General features: G+C 54.9%; 1 protein-coding gene across 1 annotated transcript in view; it reads left to right on the forward strand.

Annotated features, from left to right (window-relative positions):
• The window catches only part of Mfsd4 (major facilitator superfamily domain containing 4), a 28,988-nt gene continuing 9,196 nt past the window's right edge, over positions 1-19,792 (forward strand). Inside the window, exons 1-6 of the mRNA XM_005375362.2 lie at positions 1-273; positions 10,068-10,266; positions 10,807-11,067; positions 13,557-13,722; positions 14,115-14,230; positions 14,870-15,043. Of these exons, the coding sequence (XP_005375419.1) occupies positions 44-273; positions 10,068-10,266; positions 10,807-11,067; positions 13,557-13,722; positions 14,115-14,230; positions 14,870-15,043 (1,146 nt within the window). The 5' untranslated portion in view covers positions 1-43. The remainder of the gene's footprint in view (positions 274-10,067; positions 10,267-10,806; positions 11,068-13,556; positions 13,723-14,114; positions 14,231-14,869; positions 15,044-19,792) is intronic.

Consider the following 19,792-nt stretch of genomic DNA (forward strand, 5'->3'; position numbering starts at 1 on the left):
CTCGCTCCGAGCCAGCAGCCGAGCCCGCCCGCCCGCCGAGGCCATGGGCTGCCACGGCCGCGTGTCCGAGCTGCTCCGCCGCCACCTGCAGCCCACGCTCACCTACTGGAGCGTCTTCTTCAGCTTCGGCCTGTGCATCGCCTTCCTGGGGCCCACGCTGCTGGACCTGCGCTGCCAGACGCACAGCTCGCTGCCCCAGATCTCCTGGGTCTTCTTCTCACAGCAGCTCTGTCTCCTGCTGGGCAGCGCCCTCGGGGGCATCTTCAAGAGGACGTGAGTGCCTCCACCCCCTCCTTCTACCCCTCCTCCTCCCCAGCACTGCCGCTGCGCCCCCACCCAGCTTCCCCCTAAAAACTCTCTCGGGGACTGAAGGTGACTTCTGAATTATTTATTTGGCTTTACTCACCCTTGTGAGAGGGTGAAACCAGTTCCCAACGCTCCCCACCTCCACCCTCGCAGCCCACGGGCTGGCACAGGTGGTGGAGTTTGCAGGGGTGGGGGGACCCTCCTGTACGGCCATCTGAGGTTTGTCGTAGTCCAGCTGCCAGGGGCAGAATTGGCAGCAAGGCGGAAAGGGTGGAGTGCCAGTGCAGGAGCAGTGCTGGGTGCCAGGGCTGGCTTGCGGTTTGAGCAGGTGCCCCGGGGTGGCTCCACTCCTAGCTCGCTCTGCATCAGTGACATGGGCTGTCCGTCTGCCCAGGTGGCCACAGGACCGGTGGGTTCTGTGTGGTGCTGCTCCTGACCGAGTTGGGACAGGTTCTTCTGTCTCGGAGACACATAAGACCTGGTGGCTAGGGCCAGTAGGGAAGCACAGAGCCTGCCATCATAGGTGGGTCAGGTGAGCCTTGGTCCCTGGTGCCAAGGTCCCTCTCCATCCATGTTACTCTCCCCTGGCCTTCACTGGAGGACTGAGCTCGACTCTTCCTGGCATGGTGCCCAGCGATGCCCCTTTTGATACCACTGCAGAGCCTCATTCCCTGGCTCCCTGGCACAACCACCTCTGCAGGCCCTTCTAGAGGGACAGCAGGGAAACAGAAACACAGCACTGGGGACTAGATAACTTGCACTGGGAGGTGCTGCGTGATTTCCCAAGTCCCAGCTCCTGGCTGAGTATTTCCTGGATGGCGGGGACTCAAGCAAGCAGCTGGCCCAAGGACAAAAGTACAGTTGGGCTATCCCAGAGGAACACCCAGGGCTGCCCATCTGGGTCAAGGCCTCTTGGCCTCTTGCTTGCTCCTACAGGGATTCAAGAGCCTGGATGTTCATATGCACCTTGCTTCCCCAGCTGATGGAGAGAAGCAGAGGGACATCCTCCCCGCACCCCGTTAGGGAGTGATTATCCTCACCTGTCCAAGCCCTCTTGTAACCTGGAGAGTTTCCTACTTAGCAAGCTAATCTGCTTGTGTACAGCGGTGTTTCTGTGGGTTTGCAATAGGATCCAGTCAATGTGCTGTAGTTAGAAAACCTTAGGAAAAAGCTGGAGATCCATTCTGCCTAGCAATTTCAACGGAAATGAAGAGAGTAACTCAACACTAGTGGCGTCTTTTGTGTTCCATCACCATTCAGTGTTTAGACCTACAAAAGCTCTCTCACCTGGAACTTTTAAAGAACATGTATAGTGAAACCAAATAGGAAAGAGGACGAAGAGAATTCCAGGTGATAGGTTGGCAGGCCTGGCTTTACACAGTGGGCAGAGACGGACGGCCAGCTGGGCCATCTCTTCCTGGCTAGCTTTGTGCCTCCCTCTGGGCTTTGCGTAGGCAGCAGAGGGGGTCCTGAAGCAGGAAACTGACTCGCAGAAAAGCCAAATGATAATGCTAACAGGAATAACTATAGTGTGTACTCCTTCTCAGGCAGGCACTATTCTTAGTACTTTACATGCTTTAGCCTATTTCATCTTTACTGCAGCCCTGCAAAGAAGCGCTAGTAACTAACTCCATTATATACATAAGAAAGTCAGGGCACAGAGAGGTTAAGAAATTTGCCCCATATCACAGTTACTGAGAAGAAACTTTGCCGGGACTGAAGCTAGGCATCTGTCTATAGAACCGAGTATCTTGGCTCTGACTTTATGAGTAGTTAGATTCTGCTCTGCAGATGAGGCACAGGCAGGAGGTGAGTAATCCAGTGATATTCACAGGCTGAGTGTGTCTGAGCTCTGATACCAATGCTGGGACTCTGTGGCTTCCTGCTGGGACCCTCCAGGGTGGGGTCCTCCAGGGTGGGGTCCTCCAGGGTGGGGTGGGGCCTATTGATGGTTCAGGTGTGGAGTCTGAACTTTGGTCACAAAGAACCCTTTCCCCAGGTGAAGAGGAAAGCAGACTTCCCATGGAAATGGGAAGAACAGGTGTCCAGGGATGACCCACCTAGAAGCCCTGGGCAGCTCTCAGTACAGTCCCCCTAACCCAGACAAGCAGACCCCCTGCCATCCGTGTCACTGGTCTTGGGAGCTTGCTGCCATGGGCCTCGCCTGTCTCTGTTGACTTGTTAATCCCCCTGCTCGTAAGTGCTTTTCGGCTTAAATGACTACCAGCCGGTGTGCCAGGCTGGCATCCTGAGTGAGGGATTGGTTTAACAAATCTTCATGGGCCAGCTGTTGCGAGGGCGTGGGGGGGAGTGCCGGATGACACATTCCAGGGAGTTGGGCAGCGCCTCTTTCTCTAGGGTTCTGCTCAGGTCCCACCTACTGCTGTACTCAAACCAAGAGTCCCGGGCCAGAGGGGCCTTCTGGATGCTTCCATTGGGCGGCGTGAAGAGACAGCTCGGATGTGAGTGACAGTGGGCGCGCTGGGGGACCTGCACCCTTCTTCTGCGGCACTGCTCTCTGAGGCTTCTAGCGGCCACAGATACTTTGAAGGAGGCCACCAGATGCGGGCCAGAGGGAGGCAGTGGGGCACAAGTACAGCCAGAAGACTCTGAGCAACACCTTCCTCAGGAAAATCTTGCTGAGCTCAAGGAGGAAATATTTCAGAAAAAGAGAAACAAAAAGCCACCTGTTTGGCAGGATGAATAGGTCAGACAGGAAAGGAAAAAGAGTAGTTAGACAAGAGGTGACAGGTTTTTTCCTGGCTCCTCGGAGACCTGTCTGACCACCCCGGGCAGTTGGGAGACCCCCTTATCTGGGCGGCATGGAGGCAGATAAATGACCTGAGAGCTTCCCAGCTTCTCCCAGCCCCCTGTGTACAGCTCTGAACCAAAGGCTAATTCAGGTCTTTTCTTTTCCCTCTTTACTCTTTCCTTATTTACTTTTTCCCCTCAAATTGCTTCTAGTCTACAAGTCCTGCCCTGCACAAGACCCAGCTGTGACTTCCTTCTGCCCCTGTGTCAACTTCAGTCTTCTTACCTGGGTCCTAGGCCACTCTCAGACCTGTGTTACTGCGTCCCCACCCCTGGAAACGTGCGAGCCAGTTCCCCTCCCTGAGCTAGGCTCTGGCTGGCCTCCCTTCCGCAAAGCCTCTGCCTGTCCATTGGGGAGCTTCCTACCTTTCAGCATGCCACAGACTCATGCCAAATGCCTGCTAGGAGCCCAGCAGCAGACCTGGTCTAGTTTTAAAAACCCATCTTAACATGGAGTTCCCGTAGGACCCAACAATTCCTCTGCTAGGGACCAATCCAAGAGATGTGAAAACCTTTATCCTCACAAAAACTTGTGCACATGTGTTTATAGCAACATCATGTGTAATACTCAGACAAAAGTAGAAATAAAGCAAATGTCTAGGAATAGCTAGATGGTAAATAACATGAGGCATATCCAGTTCATAATAGCCAAGATATGGAACTAGGTACCCATCAAAGGGTGAATGGATAAAGAAAATGTGATGCACATACACAATGGACTATTACTCCACTCTAAAAAGAATGAAATCATGTCATTTGCAGAAAAAATGGGTGGAAGAGATCATCATGTTAAGCAAAATAAGCCCAACTCAGAAAGACAAGTATCCTATTTTTCTGAATATGTGGAATTAAAAAAATAAAAGATGTAGGAAAGTAGAGGGGAGACTATGAGTGGAGAGGAAGGGGTGGGGGCAGGGGAAGGATATGTATGGAAGGGTTGTGGGGGGTGGATATGAGCAAAATGTTATATGCATTTGTGAAGATGCCACATGGAGACGTTATATGTTGTTTAGCTTGTTTCATTTTGTTTTAGCTGGTTCAGATAAAATTAATAAGCACTGCTGGACATGGTGGTGCATGCCTGTAATCCCAGCACTCAGGAGGCTGAGGCAGGAGGATCACTGTGAGTTTGAGGCCAGCCTGGGCTACAAAGTGAGTTTAGGGCCAGCCTGAACTGCATAGAGAAACCCTGTCTCAAAAAGACTAATAATAATAATAATAACAATAACAATAATAATAATAAGCACTAATAAAAATGCTTTTATAAATAAAAGATAAACAAAATGTGATATATCCATACAGTATGCCATCATCCTGCTACCATGCGGAGTGAAAGAAAGCTAGTCACGAAAGACTACAGAGTGTGATTCCATCTCTGGAATATCCAGATGAGGGCAAGTGTAGCTATAGGAAGTCCATTAGGGCCTGCCACATGCTGGAGGCAGGATGAGAGAGCCAGGAGTGAATGCTAATGCACATAAATTTTCTTTCCTGAGGTGACAGAAATTCTCAGAAGTTAGATTGCGGTAACGATTTCACAATTCAGAACATGCTAAAAGAAAAAAAAAAAAAAGACAAATTGTACACTTAAATTTTATGGTCTATAAATTATATATCAATGTTTTGTTTTGTTTTGGTACCGGGAATCAAACTCAGGATCTTGTGCTTGGCAGGCAGGTGCTCGTGCCGCTGAACTATATTCCTGGCCATATCAATGTTTACAGTTTAAAAAATCTTAAAACTTGCCAGACATGGTGGCTCATGCCTGTAATCCCAGCACTTGGGAGGCTGAGGCAGGAGGATTACCCCAAGTTCGAGACCAGCCTGGGCTCCATAGTGAGTTCAAGGCCAGCTTGAAATACATATAGAGACCCTGTCTCAAAACAAACAAACAAACAAACAAAAAAATCTTAAAACTCATCCCACTCATGAATTCACTCATTCAGCAGATGTCTCCTGAGCCAGACCCTGTGTGGCTGTGCCAGCCAAGGCCCTGACCTCACAGAGCTTCCTCTTTGGAGAATGACTTTCGGTGGTGAAATGAAGCAACCGAAGAGGGCTAGGAATGACAAAAACAGGCTCCTAGCATGGTACTGTGCACAGGCAAGTCCTCTCTGTGGAGATGACATTGGAGCTGGCTCTTGGGTGACAGGAGAGAACCGGGCACGCTGAGAATTGGGGGACAGGTGTGTTGGCAGACTGGAAACTCGGCTAAGGCCTGAGGTGGCTTCTGATGTGCCCTGCGCCTCAGCGGGTCCTGGGAAGTCTCCATGCACGGCCTGAGTGTAAAAGGTCCTTGTTAGATTGGGATCTCCCCAAAGACAGGCTTGTCTGAATGTGCCCAGCCCTGCCCCGGGCCCTGGAGCTGCTGAGGTGTCAGCGTGCAGGCTGAGGGCCGCCGAGTTACCTCTTCTCCCCTGGCACTGCTTCTTCCCCCTCAGACTGGCTTCGGATGGGATTGCTAACCTGTCCTAGCTCCCGGGGTGCCCTGTCTCATGGTGTCTTGTCCCAGAACCCAGTGCCATCTCACTCGGGCTGCCTGCCACCTTCTAGGGTGCATAGGGGTTGGGGCCACCTGCACCTGGCGTTTCTCCGAAGTTCTGTGCCCTCTCCTCTCCTCTGGTCCTTCAAGGAGATTGTCCAGCTGGGCAGGGAAGGAGGAAAGATGTCATGGGTGTCCCTGCTGCATAGAGTTCCTGAGCAAATGTATCAGTGCCCCAGACCTGGCCCACCCCAGGGTGGCATGGGTGGGCCTCAGCAGCCTTTTCCCCACCCCGAGGGTGGAGGGCAGGAACAGGCAATAGCATCTTGCTGCTCAGGCTCTTGCTCCGTTTGGCACCATGCGGCCCAGGAGAGCAGGTCCCCGAGGCAGGGCCAGGTCAAGGTGATCACGTGTCGTCTGGGCAGGACAGAGCACCAGGGCTGGGAGGGGTTAGTGATATGTCAAGGGCACACGGCAAATGTGGTGGGCAGGTGACTCCGGTAGAGTCACAGCCAGAGTGGGGGAGGAGGACCTGGCTCCTGCCTTCCTGCTCCCCTATTGCACCTGCTGTGTGGGGCCATTAATAGGTAACTCAGTCATCTCACAGGCACCCTGACACAGATTTCCTAGACGGTCCAGCCTTGTGGGAGGGAGACTCCTCCTCTAATAAGCCTGAGTTAACCCTGGGTGGGCAGTGGTGGGCGCCCCTCCTGGTTTGTGAACCGGCGTCTTGGAGTCGCTGTGGAGGGTATTGAGGTAGGGATTGGAGTAGGCCTAGGGCGCGGGGGACCTAGGAGCCCTGGTACTGGCTTCTGCACTCTTTCTGTTGAGCATAGTGTTCTGGGCCCAGCATTGCTTTTTGGGGGAACACAGAGCCAGCAGGGACGGCTGAGCATGGGCGTGGGGAGCTGCTCAGCAGCTTAGGGAGGCAGAGCTTGCCACCCCCATTTTATGACAGCAGAAACTGAGGCTCAGAGGGCCTGGGTGTAAGCAGCTTGCCCCAGGCTACACCACAGGAAGTGGCAAATGGGCTGCAAGCCAATCTTCCGGTCACAAATCCCATTACCTCCTCAAAGCCCGTACTTCTGACAGTATTATTTCCATAATTTCCAATTATCCGCATTCCTGGAAGAAACCATTGACCAAGCCATTTAAAACAGGCAATCACTGTATTCCAGTCTGGCTCGGAGCTATATCTGGAACTTCTTTCTTTCTGGGCACCCACATCTCATTCTAAAGAAATTTGTTCAGGATGATTTTTGGAATGCCCAGACACAGCCCTGCTGAAGCAACTGCAGAGAGTGGGCAGCCTGGAATCCAGAGGAAAGGACTTCCTGTGGTATAGATGTCCCCATTTACTGAGGACGGGGCTCCATAGCCCTGGCTCCCAAGAGCCCGGGCCCGGGATGTGTGCAGCACTCCTGCCACTGGCTCTGCAGCAGTGACCCAAGTCACAGCCCACGGAGGGGCCTGGCAGGAGGCCCAGGGAGGGGATTCCTTTTGCCTGACTCCTTCTGTCAAGGGCCTGCCCCCCCACCACCACCCAGAAGTCCCCTGTGGGCATCTGCTGTTCTTCTCAAGAATAACAAGGTAAAAGGGAACAATTGAAGAGAGGCTGGGGCAGGGCAGCCTGTGGTGGGCACCTGGGCCCCTTCCCATCTCCTGAGTCTCCTGCGGTTCCACCCAGCACCTTCTTGGCAGGCCACCTGCACTTTTCCTTCCCCGTCAGGGCCACTCCGGTCAGATAATCTAGTGAGACTCCCACGTCAGCCTCCTGCTAGGCTCCAGTCTCTTTGCCTGGGCCACCCCATGTGGGGTGGCAGGAGGGGCCTCCTGCAGCCCTGTCCACGTCACCAGCACTATCTGGGAGTGTGGACCTGCTCAGGCCACACATGGTGCCAATGAGGAAGACGGCAGTGAGCCAGCGATGAGAGCTTCAGACGTTCAGAGCTGTGGTCACCAGCAGGCACAGGCTCTAGAGATGACAGCGGTTCCCCACTGCCTCAGTCCTGCCACTCAGGGCTTTGTGGAATCTGGATGAAGCTCTCTGCTAGCACCCCCAGCCCTTACAGTGAGAAGACCAGGGGATCCAGGCTCTGCCAGCTACTTTTTTAGCCCTTCCTAGGCAGAGTTTACTCCTGAGTAGAATGGGCACAAAGTCTACTGCACAACCTTGTCATGTGTGGCAAACGCCTAGGACATTACAAACAGTAGCATTTCCGCCTGTAAACTGCGATGTTCATCCTTATCCATCATTTCCTCCCCCATAGCTCCCCGCAGTTCCTTCCCATCTTAGTTTACAGAGCCCAGGTCCTTTGCTGCATGACTCACTGCTGGTTTTGTCTACTTTCCCCCAGGATCTTTTTGTTCTTTGGGTACTGGGGATGGAACCAAGGGCTCACACACACTGAGTAATAACGCAACCGGTGAGCTGCACGCCCATCCCTCGCCCAGGTTTTCTAGGGCCATGATGAGTGTGTGTTAATTCTTCTACAGAGTATGTGCACTTAATTGGGGCGTGTCTGCCTTACTTCGAAGTGCAGAGGTGGTAGAAATGTCAGGTCCTGGTTTCTAGGGTCAGTGGGGAGGGGGACGTTTGGGGGTGCTGTCCCTGAAGTTGGACCACATTGTTCAGGGAAAGGGAATAGAGGGAATTGTTATGAGAGGTTGCCATCCCTTCTGTCCTGGGTCCTGAGGAGGAGGCACCCACGGAGAAGTGGCCACCTCAGGGCAGCAGGCGCAGTGAGCATCAGGGGGAGAGGCAGTGTGGCCTGGGGGCCAGGGCTGCAAAGCTCAGAGTGGGGCCACCAGGGAGAGGCGAGGAACCCAAGGGACCTGAACAGGCCTCCTCGAATCGCAACCCTCCTTCCCTCCATTTCCCTCTAACCCAGGTCTCTAAGCTGCCCTTCCTCCTGGGTTCTGAGCTGGGAACAGGCTGAGGTCATGAACAGTAATCTCCCCAACAGATCAGCCTGGAAACAAGAAAAGAGAAAATGAGAAAATAACGAACTGCTGCTATCAGCAGAGCTCTCTGATAAAGGATTTAATCAGATGTGGGGCAGATGAGATAGATGGCAGAGGGGAGCCAGATGCAGCTCTGGAAGAGACGCAGTCTGCAGGGTCTCCGGGGCCTGCACCTCCTCTTCTGTGTGCCAGAAGCTCGGCGAGGTCTTCCGGTGCCCACCCCACCTCACCTGCTTTTCACAATCTGAGAAAGTTCCTCCAGGACCATGGTGCTGCCGGGCTCCTTCCCACCCCACCTCACACGACCCTACCCCACCCCACCCCACCCCAACATGAGCCCTGCAGACTGGCCCCAAAAATACAAGTCTTCTTCTTCTTCTTCTTTTTAATTTTCAGGGCAGGGAGTAGAACCCAGGTCCTCTCTCAGGCTAGGCAAGGGCTCTACCACTGAGCTACATCCTCAACCCAGAAAATACAAGTCTGTAATCTTTTCTCTGAGGGTCTGGTAATGGGGCAGAAGGTCCCCAAAAGACTTTGATGAGCCTCAGCCCCTCCTTCTGTTCCCTTCACAGGGAAACCAGGACCTCGGCCTGCTAAGGGCGTCGCCACATTGCTCCAGTGCCAGGCTTTGGGTTTGGGTGCTGGTGGCTCAGGCCCCTTGCCCATTCCTGGGTGGGAGGCATACCGTGGCATACTGTGGCACACCTCACCCTCGGGCAAGAGGACCCAGCTTGGGGATGTTGGGTTCAGGTTCCATCCTGGGTCCTACTCCCTTTGGAGGCAATGGCAGTGTCCTGCAGGTGCCCCAAGCAACTTCCGGAGATGACAAGGAAATGTTTATGTAGAGAGTTGTTTATACGGAAAGAATTTAAGGTGTAACTGTCTTGCTGCCGGGCGACACTGTACCACCAGTGGTACATGCATGGCTGTTTATCAGGCAGCATAAGACAGTCCCATCCGATGGCTCAGCCCACAGGAAAGTGTTAAGCAGAGGAACACTGAATAAAATAGTAGTGGTTAAGTATTGATTGAAGTGCCTGATTCAATAGGGTCCCTCCCCCGCCAGCATCTCTTCCTTTTTTTTTGGTGGGTGGGGGTTGTATTTTGGCAGTACTGGGGATTGAACCCAGGGCCTTTGCCCTGAACTATATCCCCAGTGCTCTTTTACTTTGAAAATTTTGAGATAGGGTCTCCCTAGGTTGCTTAGGTGCCCAGACTAGGTGAGAACCTGCAATCGTTCTGCCCCAGCCTCCCAGAGTGCTGGGATTACAGGCCTGCACCATCATGCCTGGCTCCACGATCTCACAGCGGGGCCTGTTCCCTGAGGACACAGGCATGTTCAGCAACTCGCCCACGACCCACAGCTAACGAGAGCTGCAAGCTCCCTCAGCTCCCTTCCCTTCCTCCCAGCGGGTTCAGAAGTGTCTGGCCAGGGGAGGTCAAGAAGGGGTGTCCCACCGGAAGGCTCCAGGCCCCTCTGCTGACGTCACCCTCCCCACTGCAGCCTGGCCCAGTCGTTATGGGCCCTGTTCACCTCCACACTGGCCATCTCCCTGGTGTTTGCCGTCATCCCCTTCTGCCGCGACGTGAAGGTGCTGGCCTTGGTCATGGCACTGGCGGGGCTGGCCATGGGCTGCATCGACACGGTGGCCAACATGCAGCTGGTGAGGATATACCAGAAGGACTCGGCCATCTTCCTCCAGGTGAGCGGGGCCGGGGGTGGCGCAGCGTGGGGCACTCCCTAGCCAGGCCCTCCCGTTCTCCTAGCCCCTGACCAGGAGTCTCCTCTGGACCAACATGATGGCTCGGCCCAGGTTGCCACTTCCCAGGAGTGCCACACCTGCTGTCACTCAGGATGCTGGGCTTTGGTTGCCTCCTCTCAGTCCTGCCCACAGAACCCCAACACTGAGCAGAGATCTGAGGACGTGTTGTGAGGACGCTGTGCTTATGGGGTGTTAGCTGGCGGATACCCCAGCCCTGGTGGGGGTTGAGGCTGGGGAGAAGAGTGGGAGGGGCTTGGCCACTGTCATCCACGTTGTCGCAGGCCTGGAGGGAGGGCATAGGGGCTTTACTCCTCACTCTCCTTCACCTCTCCTGCTTCCTGACCCCTCTTCCACCCACTGTGGACCAGTCCGGGGCGTGAGGTGGGGTCAAAGGAGAGTTGACACCCTCTGGGCAGGAATCTGACCAGGCTGCAGCTTCCTGGGCCAAAAGACTGAGCCAGACTCCCCTCCTTCCCACAGGTGCTTCATTTCTTTGTAGGCTTCGGTGCTCTGCTGAGCCCCCTGATTGCTGACCCCTTCCTGTCCGAGGCCAGCTGCTTTCCTGCCAACATTACGGCCAACGCCTCCTCTAGAAGCCACCTGTTCCACACCGCCCATGTCCTAGGCCAGCACCACGTGGGAGTCCAGCCTCAGTCCAACCAGACACTCCCTGGACCAGCCCCAAAAGGCGGGACTGAGACCCGTGTGTCTTATGCCTTCTGGATCATGGCCCTCATCAATGTGAGTGTTGCTGGGGCAGGCTGGGCAGGGAGCTGGTGAACAGTCCACACAAGTCAGGCCATCCACCTCCTGAAGCAGATTCTTCAGATTCTGAGAAATGTGGCCAGGAGGCTGGAGGGTGGGAGAACCACCCTCCCGGGTGTCATCAGTGAGGTCCTTCTGCAGGGACCTCCGTGATCGCAATTCTCAAGGAAGCACATGATGCTGAGGATATAGCTCAGCGGCACAGTTCCTGCCTGGCAAGAACAAGGTCCTGAGTTCAATTCCTGGTGTCAAAAAAAAAAAAAAAAGCATGCAATGAGCAGGCTTAGCTCAGTGAAAATCAAGGCTCACTTACAAGCCCTCTGAGGCTTGGTGGAGCACCAGCTCTTTCCCTCCACTGCTAGACGGAGTAGACCCTGGACAGACCATGGTAGTGTTAGGTTCTTCTCTGGCGTCATTCACTGGGGGTCTCCTGTGCCCTGCTGCTAGGGGGCTCCGCTAGAGGCTGGGGACTGACAGATGCTCTCTGAGGGGCCCTGTCTGCCATGGCAGCAGACATGTGAAATGTGGCCAGGAGGTGCCTGTGGTGAGGGCAGAGCAGAGAGAACACCCACTCCGTGCCTGGCTCAGACACCAAGCTCCCCTCTGCCGCCCCAGCCAAGGTAGCAGTGACTCTGGTGTCCATCTGGAATCCTCCTCTGCAACCCAGGAGGGGTTCTCTGTGTTAGCTGAGCCTTGGCTGTTTTGGGACCATGCTGTTTTGGGGCCTCTGTCTCCCAAGGGGGGCCTGGGATGGGAAGGGCACTGTCCCTGTAGCATCAAGGCTGGGCCTCTGCCACCAAAAATCAGAGGGCCCCACTTAAGCCCAGGCCTTGCTTTCTTGCCCCACAACAGGCACAGACTGAGGGACTTTGTTTGTGGCAGGATTTCCGGGCTTTTCCCACTGGTTTGTGTTGGAGAATAAACAGTGCACTGCAGGGGAGAATGTGGCCAAACCTGCACACAGGGTGTGCTCATGTGCGCGCGCGCGCACGCACACACACACACACACACACACACACACACACTTCTGAGCTAGAGGTAGTGGATTTTCAAGGTGGCACTGCTTTCCCCCAAAGACGGGGCGGGTTTCTGCAAGCAGTGCCAGCCAATCCTATGAAGTGTCCCTGCCACCCACTTCCCTGGAAAGCCCCACCCGAGTGCTCAGGCTTGCTTACAGCTGTTTCCCCTTGGCCTTCACCCAGGCATTCAGCCACTGTGGGTCTCTGTGGTGGGGGTGGGGGCTGCTTCCTTTTCCCCCAGTGGACCACAGGAAGGGCTGTGTCTGCCTCATGGGGCCCAGGACTTCACTTGGAGCCCGTTTGTGGCTTTACAGCTGCCAGGGGCTCAATGACTTGACTCATTCTTGAGTGTGCAGAAAGGCTCTCAAGGTCACCCACAGAGGTGTCAAGCAGGGGTGGGTGGATTTTGTCTTCCGGCCGGGTATGCTCTCACCTGCCTAGGAGAGGGTGAGGGACTGGGGCTGGCTGCTTGCTTGGCTTCCATCTGCCCCAGCCATTGACTGGCTGTGCTCACTGGCCTCTTGGAACCTTCTGCAGCTCCCTGGGCCTCCTCTTCTTCCTCTGCAAAGGGCTGGGGGCAGAGGCTGCAGTGGGCAGGGCAGTGGTTAGACTTGATAAAGAACTTCCTGGCCTCGTGGCACCTGAGGGAGGTGGTGGCGGCTTCTCCAGGCAACCGCGGAGCAGGAGACAGTGCCATTGCTCTGGGGAGCTCAGGGAAAACCAAATGGCTGAGTGAACAGGGCAGGGAGCTGAGCACTGGTTGTGTGTGCAGGAAGCTTGTAAGCACGCATTTGTCAGTGAAAGTGAGCCCATGCTGGTGTGTCTAGTATAGACCCCAGCCTATTATGTAACACCACCAGGCTCCCCTGAAGTGGAGACAGTGCTGGCGCTGGGCAGAATCAGGACACCAGCTTCCCGTCTAACTCTGCCCAAGCTGGCTATGTGGAGGGGACAGTTCGCTTCCTGCTTCTCTAGCTGACCTTCCGGTTCTACCAGGACATGACTAAGGGCTCACTGTGAACCTCAGTTCCCACATCTGGAAAAAGGTGCTTGTGATCCTGCCTGGCACACTCCACAGAGCTGTGATGGACAGAAGCTAAGCTGCCCTGCCCAACGTGGCATGATCCACAGCACCCAGGCACAGGAGGTGCCAGGCTGAGGCACTGCTCAGAAGCAGGGAGTCGGAGACCAGTTACCCCGGCACGTCTCTGGGTGCCCAGCAGAGGCCCAGAGTGAGTCAGATTTCTAACGACTGTCCTCTAAGGGCAACAGGTGTGCTTAAGCCCAAGGACCTGGCTCGTTGGCTGAGGACGGCTCTCCAGTGAGGTGGGCACATTGGGAAAGAGCCATCTTTTCCCAGGACTTTGCACACCCAGTGTGTGTGTGCACCATGCAGAGGAGGGGGAAGGGGACAGTGGGCTGCCCTGACCCTTTGCTGCCCTCCAGCTTCCAGTGCCCATGGCCGTGCTGTTCCTACTGTCCAAGGAGCGGCTGCTGACCTGCTACGGTCAGCGCAAGCCCCTCCTGCTGCCTGCAGATGAGCTTGCCCTGGAGACCCGGCCTTCTGAAAAGGAAGATGCCTCGCTGTCCTCAAAGTTCCAGCCACACCCAGGTGGGGGCGCCAGTGAGCATCCATGCTCACAGTCTGGCCTGGAGGCTTCCCTGGCTACCCCACCCCAGAGAAGTGACCCTGATCTCAGGTGATAAGGGTTAGAAACACTTTGGCCCTGGAGTCTGGAGGGGCAGGAGAGGGGTGGCTGGGCACAGGAATGAGGAGGCCGGGTCTGACCTCCACGCTATCCGTCCCTGCCTGTGCGACCTTGGGCAAGTTACTTGATCTCTCTGGCTCCACCAGGGCTGAGAGACAGAGGGAGGCTGCACTTGATATGTAGGCCGGAAACTACAGAAGGTAGCAGACATTTCTGACCACCAGCTGCTTCCCTGGCCGCGCAGGGGAGGGGAGCAGAGGGAGCCTCACCCCTGCCCTTCCCACACCTCCCCCAGGGCATGAGGACCTCTTCAGCTGCTGCCAGAGGAAGAACTTCCGGGGAGCCCCTTGCTCTTTCTTCGCCATCCACATCACAGCCGCCCTGGTGCTGTTCATGACGGATGGCATGACGGTGAGCCGCCCAAGGTGCTCCCTGCTGACCTCACACTGAGCCTGGGAATGGCGAGACCCTTCACTGATGCAGTGTCACCCTTGGGGAGCGGCTCTCCAGAGCAGCTCACAGCCCATTGCTGGGCAATGTCCTGGCTGACTGGGGCCTGTTTTTTACTGAGCACAGATGACCCCCAGTTGTTAAAGGGTCAGAACCCTGCCCCCCCCCATTACAGTGACTGCCAGGGCACTTGGCTTTCTGGCTCCCTGAGCCTGTGTTGTAAACAAGGTACAGGTCAGACTCTGGCCCCACTGCTCATGCCAGGCATGACCAGTTACACTGTTCTGTGCCTTTTCCCAGAAATACTTTGAATGACTGACTGCTTGCTATCGGAGGGACCCCCCCACACACACACAAAGCCCTAAAAACCTAGATGACCTGGTAAAACTATTTGCAAAGCCTGATTGGCTTCCACCTCTCCGGGTGACCTTGGGTGGGTCTCTTACCCTGAGCACTCATCTGTAAAATGAGATGCTCATGCATACATCTTTCCAAAGCTAAGGAACGGCGCGTGTCTGATATTCCCCACAAGGACCGCGCCCCCCAAGCACCAGTGACACCTCTGGGGAGGCATCTCAGCGGGGCCGGGTCTCTTTGCAGGGGGCGTATTCCGCCTTCGTGTACAGCTATGCCGTGGAGAAGCCATTGTCTGTGGGCCACAAGCTGGCCGGTTACCTCCCCAGCCTCTTCTGGGGCTTCATCACGCTGGGCCGGCTCATCTCCATTCCCGTCTCCTCGAGAATGAGGCCAGCCACCATGGTCTTCATCAATCTGGTGAGTGGTGGGGTGGCCTCTGTTCCTTTCTCAGCCCCAGAGTGCTTCCCCCGGCCCCACTGCTGGCCCAGGACATGTGCCTGGGACTGGACTCTGCTGACATGGAGGGAAGGTAAAATGAGGGGTGAAAGGAGAGAGAGAACCTGGGAGGTGGAGCCTGCCTGTGCAACCCGGAAAGTGCCTTTCCCTCTCTGGGCCCCTGACCTTGAACCTTACAAGCAGAAGTCCTGTGGAGCAGACTCCAGCTGACAGCTGCCAGAACACAAGGAAGCTCTATGGTCCTCTATGGATGGTGCCCAGCTGGTCACAGCCCAGTAGTGGCCTGAGATCTTCCAGCCTTTAGACTCAGCACCATGGGCTGAAGCTGGAATTTGCTCTCTTGGTGACTCAAAACTGCTAAGTCTATGAGCTTCAAGGGACAGGTGTGCCTGGGACCAGGAGTGGTCCTGAGCGTGGGTCAGGGTCCTGCCTTGATGTACATCCATGGCACCACCATAACAGGTTCAGAGGACAAGGTCACCCACGGGTCACCAGACCCGGTGCCAACCAAGACCGGACGCACGGCTGGGACATCCTGTCCCAGGGCTCCTTGGTCTCTGCTTAGACACCTGCAGTGACTGGGTGCTCCCCACTTTCATGGTAGCCCCAACCACCGTAAAAATTTCCTTCTCCCTTGGGCTTCTCACAGACGAGGAGGTGTGGCCAGAATGTTGGAGCCACAGAGCCAGAGACCGTGAGGCTAGAGGAGTCCTTGGATTTGGCCTGTGCTAGCTGCTGATCTGCAGGGAAGAAATTTCAGCCTCCTATAGACAGAGGTGGGTGGGTAGGAGTGAAACCCCAGAGGATTTGGGTCAGAGGGGATGGGGCATGGAGGCCATGTGTGGATTCCACTCTGCACTCAATTCTCAGGTGAAGGGAGTCGCTCAGCAGGACTTGGACTCGGCAGAGGATAAAGGGAGGAAGGCTGGCGGAGGGGCATATGGGAAATGCCAAGGTTGGACAGGAGCTGAGTGAGGAAGGGCCTGGGTGGAGGGCGCAGAGGGTGGGAAGAGCTGTGCTTCTGGAGGAGAGGGAGCTGAGGCAAAGCATGCTGGGATGGAGAAAGTTTCCAGAAGTCTCTGAGGCGCAGCAGGGAAGGGGCCAGGCACTCACAGTGGCCAGCCTTGGCATCCCCCGCTAGAGAGGACACAAGACATGTTGCTCAGGGAGAAGCCAGTGGGAGACAGGGCGTGGGCTTGAAGGAACAAGCAAGGTGTGAGGGGTCTGTGTGCCAGGCACTGCCTCTGAAAACCCACCTGAAGCTGGGCACGGTGGCACTCCGTACGCTGAGGCAGGAGATTCGAAGTTTGAGGCCAGTCTAGGCTATACTCTAAGCTACACGGCGAGACCCAGTCTCAAAACAACAAACTGAACTCAAGAAACACCCTCCCTGGGGTGCTGGTTTTAAAAAGGGTAATCAGATTCCTGGGTCCAGGGCAGACTTGGATGAATCAGAACATCCAGAAGAGGTCGGGGCTCGCATCCCGGAGCAAGTGTGGGCAAACACTGACTGAGCATTACTGGTGGCGTCTTGCAGGCTCTGTGGCAGCTTTTGCCACTGCTGGGCGTGGCCTGGGAACCATGGCTGCCCAGCCCAGTGAGTCTCCCTCCACGGCACTTGTGAGGAAACGGTGGCATAATCGCTGTGACCACTTCCAAGCCTGCCTGTCAGGGTTCCGTGACGGTGGTCACCCTGTCCTAGCAGTCCCCTGGGGCTCAACAACCATTTCTGACTCAGTGCCTGCCCCCTGTGTGGGGCTTGGTAAGGCCAGCCCCAGCCTCCTGCTGGCGACAGTCTGCTGGGTTGTAGGGGTCCCTGGCTGAGGCTGGGGACCGCACTGTGAGAGAAGAGCCCTTGCTAGACCACGCTACAGTTTGCCCTGGACACACTCAGTCTCCTGTCCCCAAGGCTAAGGTAAGGGAGGTGGCATCTTTCAAACATCTCCAAATCGAGATGTTCAGGATGACTGGCTTGGAGGCTTGCCTGGTGATACATGTGGCTGGTATGAGATGAAATCAAAATATACAATGAGTGTTTAAATAACAATAAACTATTATAGTAAAAGACACATTGCCATTAATCTACCTCAGAATACTACCCCACTTTGAGCACACTTGTCCCATCATCCTTGCTACTTTTGTTTTGGTTTGGTTTTTATGAGACAGGGTCTCACAATGTATAGTAGGCTGCCTTGAACTCACCATGTGGCCCAGGCTGGCCTTGAACTCGTGGGGATCCTCCTGCCCCAGCCTCCTGAGTCAGGGATTACAGGTGTGTACTACCACACCCGGCTCAATCTTTCTACTTTCTGAAGCAGTTCTGTAAATCCGCTTTCATGAATGTCTTTATAAGGTGTGATCAGAAATATGGTGAGGGGCCGGGGATATAGCTCAGCGGCACAAGCACTGCCTGGCAAGCTCAAGGCTCTGAGTTAGATTTCCAGTACAAAAAAAAAAAAAAAAAGAAAGAAATATGGTGAATGCTGCTCATCCAGTGGAAAGGCAGGCTCATAAAAACATTATTGTAGAGCCTGGGGATTTAGCTCAGTGGCACAGTGCCTGCCTGGCAAGTGCAAGGTCGTGAGTTTGATTCCTGGTACCGGAAAAAGAAAACAAAAAAACCCCAAACAAACAAAAAAAAACATTATTGTATACCCCCATCTATCTTATTCACCAGATGTGGCACTGTATGACTTCTGGCTCTTCTCCAATTTCAAAATGACCATGAAAGGTAAACATTTTAAATCAATTCAGAACATTGAGGCATCCATGACAGCACAACTAAAGACACTTATGAGAGAGGACTTCCAGAACTGCTTCAGAAAGCTGCAGGAGCAATAGGATAAGTGAAGACGGAGGGGGTATTCTGAGGGGAAATGATGGCAGTGTATTTTCACTGCAGTAAATTTTTAAAAAGTTAAACATTCACCGTATTTTTCGATCACACCATAAGCAGGGCTGGCCACGCTGGGGGAGGTGCAGTAGCAGTCTCACCTGAGCTGTGCCAGCTCATGGGATATCTAGATGTACAAGCCCTGGGACAAGCAGAGGGCCCTGCCAGGTTGAAGGCCCTGGGGTGGGGGTGGCTAACAGGGCTGGAATATGAGGGACAGGAGAGGGTGTGGAAGACGAGGCTGGGAAGTGGACCAACGCTACGTCCTGTGAACCTTGTAATCCAGGTTTTGGACTGTACGCTAAGTGCGCAGGAAACTGTCAGAAGTTTTCAAATAGCGAATGTATTTGACCTGTGGTGCATTTAAACAGTGCCCTCCTGTTCCGTGGGAGCCACTGTCAGGGGTCAGGGTGCACACAGGGACCATGAGGCACCTGCTGTGTCCAGGCTAGAGAGGGAGGTGCTCGGGTGGGGGCGTCAGGAGGGATCTGGAGAGATGGGAGGTTCTACAGTGTTTTGGAGCAGCCCTGAGTGCTGGAGGAAAGGAATGAGGAAGCAGGGAACACTCCCTGCTCCCCGACTGAGGGCTGGAGTAGCAGCAGAGCGGGGAGTACACCTTTCGGCTTGCTGTCCCTGTGATGAAACACCAGAGGCCATTATAAAGAGAGAAGGGTTTATTTTGGTTCGTACTTTTGGCAGTTCCACTCCATGATGAGGCAGGTGCACTGCCTTGGGCCTGGGGTAACTGTGCCAGATGGTGAGGGCAGGAAGCACGGCAGGTGAGCGAGAGGAAGCAGAGGGAGAGGATCAGGCCCAGGTCCAGGCTGCGCCCAAGGCCTCCCAGGCGCATACCCTGGGGGACCAGGCCTTTAACACATGAGCCTTTCAAAATCCAAACAGGAGCAAGAGTGCTATTCGGTTTTTTCTTTATCCAAGAGCCAAGTTTTTACTGGCCCACTTACTGCATCTAAACGTTTTACTTTTCAATGGCCTCTCCACCTGGGATTCTCTGCCACAGTCCTTAACACCGTGCAGCTGCACCAAGAGTGACCACCACGGCGCGAACGCTCATTCCACCTCAGAGGCCTGGCGATCGCCTAGTTCCTCGCTATGTCAGCCCTCACTGCGTGGATGGGGTGCTCAGCACAAGGGCGTCCCGCACCTTGATGGACAGGCTCGTTGGATACAAGGGCACAGTGGTAGGCTTGGCACTTGTCTGAGGTGTTGGCAGCCTCACGGATCGAGGAAGCTAGGTCATCCTGGTTGCGGGTGGAGTTCAGTGCCTCCTGTGAAGAAGTATGAATGTCAGTCACGCTCCAGCAGCAATGCCTTCCTTGGCCAGGAGTTGCAGGTGGAACCAAGTCTTGTTTTGTTTTGTTTTGTTGGTGCCAGGGATGGAGCCCAAGGCCTTGCACACATTAAACTCGTGCTTTGCCGCTGAGCTATCCCCCAACTCCTGGAGCTGATCTTGCACACTCCAGAGCCTCAGCCTCCATGTGACACATGGGCAGGAGGGAGCGTGTGGGGTGTTAATTGCTGTGGGAAGGAGCAGACTGATAGTGGAAACTAAACGTTTGGTTTAGGCCGGCCCATTAGTCCCCCGGTGACTTGGGTAGCAAAGAAGCAGTTTTATGTACAAGTCAAGAGCTCTGGACTGGGACGGGTCCTGGCTGGGGAGACAGCTGTAAGAGTCCCTGGCACAGAGATATTTGAAACCAAGGAGCTGGATTAGAGGGGCCTAGGGATACAGAAGGACCAGAGTAGACTCCTACACCACCCCAACACTAGGAGACTGAGCAGAGGCAGAAGGAGGAGCA

The sequence above is a fragment of the Chinchilla lanigera genome, unplaced genomic scaffold, assembly GCF_000276665.1.
Source record: "Chinchilla lanigera isolate Chin_1 unplaced genomic scaffold, ChiLan1.0 scaffold00005, whole genome shotgun sequence".
NCBI classification, from domain to species: domain Eukaryota; kingdom Metazoa; phylum Chordata; class Mammalia; order Rodentia; family Chinchillidae; genus Chinchilla; species Chinchilla lanigera.